General features: G+C 38.6%; 1 protein-coding gene across 1 annotated transcript; it reads right to left on the bottom strand.

The window, feature by feature from the left end:
- Positions 1–3,039: 3,039 nt before the first annotated feature.
- Positions 3,040–7,792, bottom strand: LOC141898319 (acid-sensing ion channel 1-like). The gene is made up of 5 exons (XM_074784164.1): positions 7,582–7,792; positions 5,044–5,180; positions 4,489–4,642; positions 3,593–3,640; positions 3,040–3,245 (listed from the first exon to the last, which is right to left on the bottom strand). Exons 1-5 carry the CDS (start codon positions 7,790–7,792, stop codon positions 3,040–3,042), a joined length of 756 nt encoding a protein of 251 aa, XP_074640265.1.
- Between the last annotated feature and the right edge of the window lie 4,766 nt (positions 7,793–12,558).

Below are 12,558 nucleotides of genomic sequence, written 5' to 3'. Positions count from 1 at the left end.
TTTTTTAGGGGAAACAGAGCACCACAGTTGTACTTTCATGTCATTTTCGATAAGCCCCCGAATGGCCGTGATCCATGTTCCCACAGTGGTTACAGCAGTTCACGCATTTGTGGCCTTGAAGCGTTTCACAGGTTCAGAACTTAACACTACTCAAGTCGGAAAGTTGGGTAGGATTGTCATGTTGTCTGGATGAATCGAGTTCCTCGTCATCGTCCTCGTTTCCCGTCTGTCCCTGTCTGCTTCCTCGTCGACACACGCACAGCCCGACGTAGAAGAGAAATAGTTCGATAATGGTCAGAAAACTGAAGCCAAAACACAATCCAGCAAGCCCTCCGATATTACCTGTAATACAAGCAAAAAAAGATGATAACCGTTGATAAGACACTATATTCGTGTTGTGGAGATAACATGAAGAGAATCCCACAATTACAACGAAAATGTCCGAAAACGTTTCCTTGAGCTAGTTGTTTATTCAACGTTTCGTCTATATCCTAACAGTCATCTTCCTCATCCTCCTCAAGGAAACATTTTCGGACTTAATATCATTTTTTGTTATCAGTGTGGAATTCTCTTTATATTAAATGAAAAAATTGATGAGATCTTTAAATATTTACGCAACTGTAAACCGTAAAACCAGGGGCAGAATTCGACAGGAAAGTAGGGAAGGGCAGACAGTGCATACTGTTAATAAAGGCAGTATCCGCGCAGAGCCATAAAAGGTGTCCGGAAAATTTTCAAATTGCAGGGCATTTTTAATGCAGTTTCTGGCGCTTGAGGCCAATAACTTGGGTAGTAATTAATTGCGGGTGATAAAATTGCCCTGAAAGAAAATTCGTATTGTTGTTCAAAAGGACAAAGGTACGAAGGGTGCTTTTTGTGCTGCCATCGTCTGGATCCACCCCTGAAAACATCCTCTCAAAACTCTCAAATTTTGTGCAAATTATGAAATAAATGATAAATTCTTCTATTTGAAAAAAAAAATTATCATTATTATTTTCATGATATGAAAGTATCTGCAAGATTTTGAAATCTACTGATTACACCGACGATTCAGATCCGCCCTTCCTTGCTGTTGCCCCCAGAATTGCGTAATCTTAACTGCTTCCAGACCCCGTACGCAAAACAATGAATATACAAAAAGACGCTTCCTTCCGGGAAATTATACCGACTAAAAAGCGGAGTCTCTGAAGAAAAGGCGCGACACAGTACAGTGAGAGTTTTGTAACGATTTACGTGCGCAGAATTGTGAGATTAAATACTAAGAAGTCGATTGTCGCCTGCGCGAACACCCCGATGAAAGTCAGCCCTATATTTTCATCATTATGAAACAGGCCATTTGAAATTCGATCACGATTACCACTCTATGAGATGACTGATTTGTCGAGACCGTTTTGATATCTATAACCATTAATATTGATCCAAAGAAGCTATAAAGCGGCGAAAAAGGAGCACGTTTATAAAACATTACCGGACATACGATTTACAATAAATCATAATGTTTCTATTTTCTGTTTTGTGTTTGTTGATTGTAATCAATCAGGTGAATATATCCCGAAAAGTTAATGAACAATTTTTCTTTATGTATTCGGATATTTTGATAATGCCATCATATACCGTCCTCACCATATCTTCGGAAGATCTATTTCGCGGATGTAGTTCGTTTCAAGTGAGACTGACTCGGTACATCCTACGCATCATGTCCTGTATTATTAATGTGCTCCTCTTCGGTATTTTTCTCACAATTCACGTGGGACTTATGTATCTGCAGATTCGGCTGAATGGCCTAAACAGGCGCTTTTGCCGAAGACGAGAAGAGCGTTGAGACTGTTTTATGATAATACAATTTGGACACAGAATCGCAAAAAGTTTCGAGTGAAAATGACGTCGTCTATACATCCCTCTCAGCAGAAGCGTCCGTTTTTCTATGGATAGCATAATTGTGGATGGCAACCTCCGATGAATTGGAGACTTATGATTCGTTTTGAATCGGTAACGAAAACCTTTTAATGAATTTTCTACCGAGACCAATGAAAGGTCCACATATACTACATTTGTAGCATCCATCGTCAGGTCAAATGAGAAATGATGACTAACATAAGAAATGCATGTATTTGTTTGCTGATATGTCACAAGATTTGGGCCCATCGCATCGCGTATGCTATTGGTCTATACACATTGTTTTTGGAGCTCAAGGCATAATATCAAATGCAAATACTTACTGATGAGGTTTACGAGTTGAATCGCTTCTAATTTTTCATACTTCACGTATTCCATAGATTTGAAGAATAAGTTTAATTTTACAATATTTGCTCTACAAAGAAAAAAGTACATCGGGACAAAATTACAATTACTGTTAGCTCTTCGAGGATTTCTGATTTTGCAACTTATTGTCCAAAAATACGTTATGCATTTGAACCGAAATAGCAAGCAAGCAGACGAGCATGATTGTCGAGTCTCAATATCTTGTATATATAATATATCGTATGTATCGAAAGGGCTGGTACGTATAGTGACACATTCCGTACTGTCTGATAATATACACTCAACGCTTGAATCCTGTTGCCACTTCCCGGCTCGATTGTTGCACGATGAACGTCATTTTTGCATTTATATGCAAATCTTTTCAAAATCGAGAGAGAAAGATGCGAAACATCTCTTCGCGGTGGCATCAGCCGTACGGAATCTCGAGACGAGCCACGAGAGCAATTGACGATTGATTTTTGACAAATCTGCAATTATCTAATTTTAAGAGCCCATTAACTGGTGCGTTTTAACGAGACCTCGGCAAATTGGTGCAGTTATTTCCGAATGAAAACACTCCGTTTAGAGACTAGATGATGAGCGTATGATTTTGTAATCGATATAAAATCAGGCTGTTCCGACGCATAGCCTTATTTGACAGTAAATGTGTGGCTAATACCAAGCAAAACACGTGCGTATGCATAAAACATTTACTCGATATAAAATTTCAGTATTCGGTTGAGAGGTGCCCATGTGGAAAGTTCATTGAACGGCTATTGTAAAGAAATGATGATATTCTCATATCTTGTGAAGGCTGTTATACCTAACGTATTTCACGGACTTGCCAAGTTTTTTGGCCCACTTCTTTTCGGCACGGGCTGTCGGCATCGCTGCTGTCGATACCGAAATACTGTCGAATGATATATATTGACATTCTGGTTTGCAGCTTTTACGACATTCGGCCAAATCATCGTGATGTTCACGATTTTCAGGTTTCGAGCTTCCTGTAAAAATGGGAAAAAAAAACCCGCGGTGATATTCAAAGCGAAAAAGAAATTACTAAATAGGCATATTCACGAGAGAAATTACTGGTGAATAGAAAATGATGCTTTTAGGTCGGTGGGATCTGTATATGGGAATAATACGTAAAATAGGTTAATATCTACAATCATCTCAATCATCTCAACTTGATCATCTTGAGATGATTACTCGTAGGTTATATACATGGTTATGTGATATTATTTGTAATTCCTATTTGAATTAACGAGAAAAAGATGATTTGAATTTTGAATTTAGAACCATCCACGTTTCAACACTAAGTTTAACAGTCTTATGCGATAATAATGCTTACCGTATAAGCACTCGGCGAACTGCTGTGGTTGACAGACGTGGAGATCAACTACAATAAAAGTGACGATGAAACATTAAAGGATAAAGCCGTAAATGACAACATAGCACCGTGTAGATCATCGCCGAGAACGGATACTTGTGTTTTATTGACACTTAGTCGAAAAACTACAGTAGATACGGCATGTACACATTACGTGCGTGTTCAACACCTAAGGAGATTACTGGTCAATGGTTCGTATGTCATAGTGTCCACCAAGAACACTGTGGTCAAGGCTACGAAGGACCCGAAGTTAGTGATGAACATTATGAATACGTTGAAATGTTACTGTAAATAATTCATCTTTTACATAACGTATGCATGTTTTTCTATATCCTTATCAAAGCGATATCACCAGGATGAATGAAGTTATCCTATCTGACGGTGTACACAACATGTTATAGATCATGATTGCCGTTGCTTTGAGTGAGTAATTACATTTTCCGTTAGAATGGCTTCTTAAACAAACACGTCATCGAAGAGATCATCTTCATATCTTTAACTATGCACGAATGCCAATTGGCTTAAAACGTTTAAAAAAAATCGAAATAGACGAATAGACGAAGACAGAAATGGATTTTAGAGCGTCTAAGACACATATCCCCCTGCACTGTAACAATGAATACGAACAGACGAATCATTAAGGTGATTCCGAGGAAATCATCCGCCTTTTTAACACAGCAGGCATAATTGCTTTCATTTCACTCACACGAGGTTAAACAAATCATGCCTAGCGATATACTTGAAAATAACGGAGACGGGTCGTAATGGAATCTGTCAATTATTCTACAGTTAAAATTGATGGTCGAGAGAGAGGGAGAAAAGAGGCGACTACTGGAGAATGTGTTTAGTGTAGATACCTGGTTTTTCTGTGCGGGCGTACCGACATTTGCACACATTAATGGAATGTTGTATATCACACTCTAACAAGCAACCTCGATACGAGAATTCGGGAAAATGCGCTAATTTTTGTTCTTCGTTACACTCTCCAAACGGCGGTTGCATGTCAATGAACTGAAATAATAGAAAAAATATGACATCACTGTCCATATGTCGCGCAATAATTCCCCAGTCAGACCTAAATGATTTGTTAAGAAAAGGTTAGCTCTCATCTTCTTATATTACGTAGGGAAATAAAGTCATGATTTTTTTTAAATTATTTAGTATTAGTCTAGTCGAGAACCTGTCCGCAGAACCGTCATAAGCAGACCCTATATAAGCAGACAATATAATCTTATCTCCTTCTTTTCATCCGTTCATTTTCTATGGTATGATGAGGTTTAGGTCAGACGAGAGATTATCACTGCAGTTCAAAAGGAACACGGAGGATGTAATAACTGCTTTGGTTGGTGAGCGGATGATTTCATTAATCTGAATGGGTCCAGGTTCGATCACGCAGTGGGTGTTATACATACTTTTTGTACCGTAAATGCAAAATAGGCCTCACTTCCGGGTCTAACGGCCGTCCCGAATTGAGACACAAGTTCGGCCGGTTCCTGTCTCTCGTGAACGTACACCATCAAACCCGCATCGTATTTCTCGGGGGAAGATTCTGAAAACAGGAGAAATTAATTCAGTCGTATTTTATGCACGTTTTCTGCGTATACAGAAAATGCTGATAACGAGAGGCACGCTAATACTGCCGGATATGCCGGGGTAAATACGTAGAAGTCATATGGAAGTACGATGTAACGCTCGCAGAAATTGAGACCATTTAATGTGACATTTTTAACAGAAACTGCGATAGGATAGACTAGAGCTTGATTACGGTTGAGCATAAAATTCGAAAAGGGTTTACAATGCGTGAATGGGAGTTTGTCAGCGGATATCTTCATACTTGATTTCAATTATTACGATCACCCGCCTGTAGTCTTAAGAATTATGTATACTTCGGCTTCCTCAAAGCTTTAACCAACGAAATGATTCACTGGCTTCACCTCTTTATACATTTTCTTACGATATTACAAGTATCACTTCAGTTTAAATGGCTATTGACATTTAATTCCGATATGACATCGAGCGAATTGAAAAAGTTACGACATTATGAAGTACCGCTTATTTGTAATTAAAGTTTAAACTGGAATTATGAAAATTGACGGGGTTTGGCTTAGGGTAGAATATTGGTCAGGTTAATACAGACATATCGACCGTGTAAACAGTTTCGCTAGGTAAGCCAGTTACAAGCCATCATTACTACTGTGGTATATATATCGTATACTTATATAAGAATTGTCACAAATATTGTGGCAGATTTAAGTGATCTACCTTTCGGAAATATTGCTATCACCGCTACGAAACACTGATCAGGTAGCAACGGGGGCAGCACCGGATATCCAAATCCCTGGATAACGGACACCGTTTTCGAAATCAGATGCGTTATTTCCTTTGAACATATTTGACATATCCGCACTATAGTTTAAAACTTCATTTTGAATAAAAATTAATATTCCAAGTTTGTCACCTCGTAAATATTATAAGGTAATCTATTAACCTTGAATTCAGAGTTGAATCTTTAGGGATCGCTCAACCAAATTCAACAGTTTCCCCGGCGAATTCCGTTAAAAGGAGCTGATGTAATGAAATGATGCAAAGCGTGTTACTCTGCCGACGTTTTAGGTATTCCATCTACTTCAAGCTTGAAATTCTGATTTTTGAAATATATATTCCACAATCTATCGTATGATAATCGCATTATCTCAATGATAACTACCGGAATTTAGCTCATCGTTATCGCTGTTGTCATCGTTAGCTTCTGTCGATAATTTATTGCAGTTAAATATCGCATGAAATTCAGATTCACGACGCATTTTATTAAACAGGACCGCGCTACAGTTCGTCGTAATAGTTCCCATTGATGCCGAATATCAAGAGAGTCGGAATAAATTCGCGATCAAAGCTCCAGAGAGCGTCGCTGATTTTCTGTCGTAAATTAATTATTTATACTATTCGACGGCCTTGTCAGAACCTATACAGAAACGACGGCATTTTTTGCGTCGAAACCCTCATAGCCAGCTTCTCTGTGACGGGGTTAAGAAATATATGCAAAAAGATAATAATGAATCGTTGCAAATATTTCATAGTTGCCTGGTCTTTATTTTCCAAAAGCAAACGCATGAATAAGTACATCTTCAAATCGTTTCGTTTCGCTTCTAATGACAACACGAATTTCTCGGCCGAATAAACACGATAATATCTTTCATGCATTTAGCAGGGCCGGATCCAGCGACCACTGATAAGGGTATGTACATCTTATAAAAAAGGGCATAATCCATGATAAAGGAGATGTGTGTGGGGGTCTTCCCCTAGAGAATTTCGAAAATGCACTGCTTTTTGCAGCAATTTCCAAGCAGAAATGTAGTCCTGATGAAGTGCTTTCTAGAAAATTTACAGCATTTAGATGTAGTTTCCAGGCAATACAAATGAAATCCTGAAGAATGATGTGCCTTTTGTTGAAAATTATTTGCCTCGTCTTGTGAAAAAGAACCCTTTTTACTTTTGGGATTGATGGGGATGACTAAAAGTGCCATTTTTGCTTTGGGGTTGAAAAAAATCAAAAAGGACACGAAACGTTCGCGACGGTATAGCACGTGCCACGGTGCGTGTACTTAGTTAGTTGGAGGGGTCGTTCACAAATTCAGTCCCACTAAGTTACGACCTGGTCCTAGTTGCACTGCAGTGGTTTATGGGTTGCATTGCAAACTGAGTTTGCTTCTTATTTTCATTTTACTTCTTTCATTTATTTACTTTTTTCATTCTTGTATTACTTTTTTCATATTTTTTCATATTTTCTTTGCCCGATACGAGAGCTTCCGGTGACGAATACGCTTGTGTCCCTTCTACACTAAAATGCCAGATGTGAGTATAATTGAGCCACAGCGCATTTACGTTGACTCCAATTCTGGTTGTTAATTAGACATCACCATACAGTCCATAGAGACATTATTATAACTTACCCATAAAATCGTTACGATGTAAATCAAGAACGACACTCATTCCACCACTTAGTCCTGGGAATGACTGCATCAGGTTAGCATCCACCGAATGGCTATGAATCACTACGCATTGGCCAAAAGCCGTCCTGCCTCGGGTGTACTCGCATTTATGATCCTGATCGGTATTGTTTTGACACTGTATGGCGAACATATCTAAATCTCTGTATATCATTTTGTTTATGATATCGTCGTAATCCCAACGTCTGCCGGTTATGATGCGGTATTGTCTCTGAAAGAAGCGCACTTGCTCGTTCGTGTATCTTTCCGAGCCGATTTCGAAACCGCTCAGAATGTAATCTACTAAATCCCTATGCTCTTCTTTATCCGCGTCGATTCCCATCACTGAAAACGGTAGAGATATATATCAATTTAAACCGTGACTTCGCGTGAACGCCTTAAACGCCCGATGGAATTAACGATCTGTTAAATGTACTATTTTTTGTTGTTGTGACACTTTCTAATATACGATGGGGACCGAACATGCATGACGAAGTTACATGCACTCTCCATATAGCAGGACAGTTTTTTCGTCCTCACATCCATAATGCCATCAAAATGCCTTGTCATACGCGTCCATAATTCTCAAATAAAATAGTTTGTTTTTTAGATAAGAAAGCAACAGTTAGTAAAGAAAACTATTTTTGGAATGCATACGGCTCAAAATGTCGTGAAATGAAAGATGTTTTTGCAGCAGTTTCTTAAACTGCCAATTTCCCCTAAGGCCATTCGTTGACGAGAATCAGTTGAAATGTAGCAAAAACGTGACTTGCACATTTACGAGCTTGAATTTCCGTTTTAATGCAGTCGACGACATGATAATAAATGTAGAACAATTTGCTAGCGCAATCTAATCGTTTGGAAACATATACATACTTAAAAGAGCTGTCTTGTTGATAGGCTGCAGGGAACATATCGTAACGGCCGGAAACTCGATTCCTCCATGTCCAACCCATGAAAATAAGAGAACATGAAAATAAGAGAACACGAACGATCAAGCTATAAGAACCACGCATATCGACAATAACCATTGATAAAACGACACTACTTCCGTTGATGATACAGACGAACCTCGTTATAACGAACTTGGATACATATTTTCTGGTCCCGTGAAGTTTGTTGTAACGAGGTTCCACTGTAATCTGTTGAGAATCCCAAAATAATAGCGAAAAAATACCGAAAAAGTCCGAAAATGTTTCAAGTGCCCGGTTTTATAGACTAGTATTACCTTTAAACCGGGGGCTAACTTAATTCATTTTCAATCGAGTAAACCCCCGGGTTAAAGGTGATACCAGTCTATAAAACAGGGCCCTGGAGTAAATATAGCTTATTCGACTTCTCGCCTATTAGGATATAGTCGAAACGTCGAATAAACTATGAACTCAAGGAAACATTTTCGGTCCTCGATGTTTTCCTCATTACTACGGGATTCTCTACAGAATATCGAAAATGTCTATTTACACGTGTTCGTACGTTATCTGTTCGTATACGTGGATTTCCACAAAATTAGCAATATTAGACGAAATGAAACGAGACAGACGTTAATCTGGTAAATATGGCCGTCGAAGCGTCTACCGTAGATAAATGTCGAATCGGCAATAAAAACATATAATGAATTACTCCCGAAGTCGGTTTTACATCCGAGGGCTGAATTCACCGGAATCGACGCGCGAAACGACGACCCACGCACGCGGTTATATCATAGTAGGGCTTTATCTAATGCGCATACTTTTGGCGGTGAATTTTAGACGATCATCACATGGCGCATCATCATAAATTTCAATTTATCCCCGTATTCAAATGTGGGTGATTCAGCGGGTAATAAATGAATTAGCACTTTATCCCGTGCGAACCCACCGGGAGAATTTATCTCAGAACCGAACACGACATGCTCGTATATTCAGAAGCTCGTTGGTAAAACCGCCATTCCAATATCGCAGAATCAAATGCCCGCAAACAGATTTCTTTATGCAGAGATTAAAGATCAAATCCAAAAATGGTAGAAATTATGTATAATTCATAGTATTTATGGGGAATACACAAAACGAGCCTGTGGAAACCCTTCGAAGTTTCAATGAAACCTACCTCTACGGTAACCTTAGTGGTCGTGTCGTGATTAAGGTAACTACTGAGTAAAATGATCATCTGCCACAATAAAAATATTGATGATAAGAGTAGCACAATAATCCAGATAATTTTTAAAAGCCAATTTCGTGTATTTGCAATATGCCATATTCCGTGCATAGACGTGTAGTTCGTGTATTCTTTATGTTCCTTCACAAATGGCTGACAAAACCAACTCCTTGATTTTGTCCGCATTGTCAAATGCGGCGGTATTTGGTTAGATCCTTGACTGGCGCTAGTGGGAATTTCATCTGCAAAAGATATCATGATTATGATAATAATGATTGATAATGATAATGATAGCAACAAAAACGTTCTTTGATAAGCAATCATCTAACGATATGTTATGATAATGTGACGGATCATTTTGGTCGAATTTACCAATTTCGCTGTTGTCGTGAATTTTTGATGTCTCCAAATTTCGCATTTCGAATCGCAAATTTTGCATTTTTGTATCTAGATATTTATTATGTAACTTCCTTTTTTGAATGATTTCGAACGTATGTATCTTTCATCGAGCATGCAAACGTCAGATGAATATGAATGTTCGATATCGTGTCAACGTCTGATGTGCTAATATAAGTTGTAACACATCAGACAATGCAATATCATCATGTATTTTTTTAACAACAGGATAGAAATTAGCCTAATTTCCTGCGACGCATATACATAAATTGCCTTATACGGAACTTCATTATTCTGGAATGCAATGTATCAATCTCAAAATCCTCGCAAACGTTAACGAAATACGGACAAGAAACTTTGCCGCACTTGAGAAGAGACGTTGGCGACGTTAGTCGCGATCAATTTGTGAAGTAAATTGACTAATTACTGCTCAGACTAATTACTTACAGTAATAATTAAGAGCGGCCCGGATGCTGTGTTTTCTGTTATCAGTATTGGAACTATGTTCTCTCCATTCATCGTTTGTCATCATAGTGTCTACCAGTCCTGTGGAAGCAGCTGCCTCTTCGTGCAATAAACCAATACGTATATATCTCTTGACGAACGAACAGAAACCTTCTTGCTATATTAGCCAAGATGTATACGTCCAATCCAGACGCTGTACGTCTCACAAAGTGTTGTGTGCAATTCCCTAAGAAACACTTCACTCGAAACACATCAACTGATGGCAATGGCTTTTGCTGTTTTGATGCGCCAACGCCGAGCCCGCCAACTTCGCTCTCTATATCGCAATATACCGATATGCGATGCAATGAACACGCTAAATTTGGAATGATACAGACGCTTAGGTCCCGTGTGGGATTTAATTTAATATCAGTCTTTATATGGCCACTGAATATTTCATCGAAAATATTAAGTTCTTATGTGAATCCAGTGGACATCGCCGCTTATCACACCGATTGTTACCTAGTGCCGCTCGTTCGTTCGAAAAGCACCGCTCGCGCTTTTAGCCGACTGTACCGTGTAACTCGTCTGGAAGTAGGCACCCCATCTGTAAGCGCAAGCGTTTAGTTATTTAAGCGGTGGCTGCGCAATGGGGAACATGCGTCTCTCGGACAATATTTAAACGGCATATGTAATTTTCCCGATGCATGTTCATGACACTAAATCCTCGAATATCGGCATCCCGGCATCGTCTTCATCGAGATGTGCCGAAACATCCGAAACAACCGAGCATGGGAAACGCGATAATATATTCATCTAAGGCATCCATTCCGCCTACGGGTCAATAAAAATGTTTATAACGCAGTAATTCTATCCTTGTTGCTTTGGGGCCGTATATCAATTTGTTGTATCAACTTGCAAATCTTATATCAAAACAATATTCCATAAACATTGGTGGCAGGGATTTGCATTGGTCATGATTAATTTGTGTGCGCGGTTCTCCGAAGGCACTGTCAGATGGTATTTGGCATTTTTTCTCAATGTTTGATAGGTTATAGCTGCTATAGACCATCTTGTCAGGCAAGGCGTCGTCGATGTGCTAGATGAGATACATCCTCGATTGCCGGCGCGTTATTGGAGAACATTCATAACGTCCATTTAATGACGGTTTCGGATGCGATCCGGTAGAAGCTCTAGCTTAAAAGCCGAAACACGAATGAAGGTTCGCGTGAAGATATAGCGAAGTGATTGATGATAATTTCGATTAAAAAATGTTTTTCATTACTAAGATTGACTTTGCGGTTTTTTTAAATGTTAGTTGAAGTTGTTGTCGTTCTCAATTAGTTTCACCATCGGTCTGAAAGTGATGAGTAATTCATGGGCTGAAATAGAGAAAAATTAACTTGATTTTTTTCCTTATACAGATCATGCACATACTGTTGACGTGCGTCAAATTGGCCGTCGAACTTTTCTGACGCCGTAAAAACCGTTACAAATAATGTTTATATAGCATGTTAAATAGATTAAAACGATTTTTACCGGAGAAAAATCTTATTCAATTATATTTCAGTTTAGTGGAACCGTATCTCAGTTATTGCAACATAGTCTGGGCTCAAAATTTCAATTTTTACTTAAATTCCTTATTGCTACTTCAAAAGCGTGCGGTTCGAATAATAACAAATTCAAACTATTTAGAACACACTGAGCCACTTTTTAAAAGACTGAAAATACTATGAATCAGAGAAATGAACAAATTACAGTTAGGATGCTTTATGTTTAATTATAACAAATCCATGCTACCTGATTGTTTTAATAATTATTTTCAATTTCGATATGAAATTCATAATTATCGAACTCGTAGCTTAAACAGTATGGAAATCCCTCGAATTCAAACTCGAAGAAGTAAGTTTTCAGTAAAGACTTCTGGTCCACTACTTTGGAATTCACTCGATCCAATTTTAAAGGAGT

This window comes from Tubulanus polymorphus, chromosome 2 (genome assembly GCF_964204645.1).
Source record: "Tubulanus polymorphus chromosome 2, tnTubPoly1.2, whole genome shotgun sequence".
NCBI classification, from domain to species: Eukaryota; Metazoa; Nemertea; class Palaeonemertea; order Tubulaniformes; family Tubulanidae; genus Tubulanus; species Tubulanus polymorphus.
The sequence above is the reverse complement of the archived record's forward strand: the minus strand, read 5'-3'. Positions and strand labels throughout refer to the sequence as shown.

Bases quoted from the DNA above. Each gene is read 5' to 3' on its own strand.
- LOC141898319 (XM_074784164.1), bottom strand. From the start codon at position 7,792: ATGATATACAGAGATTTAGATATGTTCGCCATACAGTGTCAAAACAAT. The intron at 5,181-7,581 runs GTAAGTTATAAT...TCCTGTTTTCAG, and splicing joins ACATCGTAACGATTTTATGG to AATCTTCCCCCGAGAAATAC. The intron at 4,643-5,043 runs GTATGTATAACA...CTATTATTTCAG, and splicing joins TTGCATTTACGGTACAAAAA to TTCATTGACATGCAACCGCC.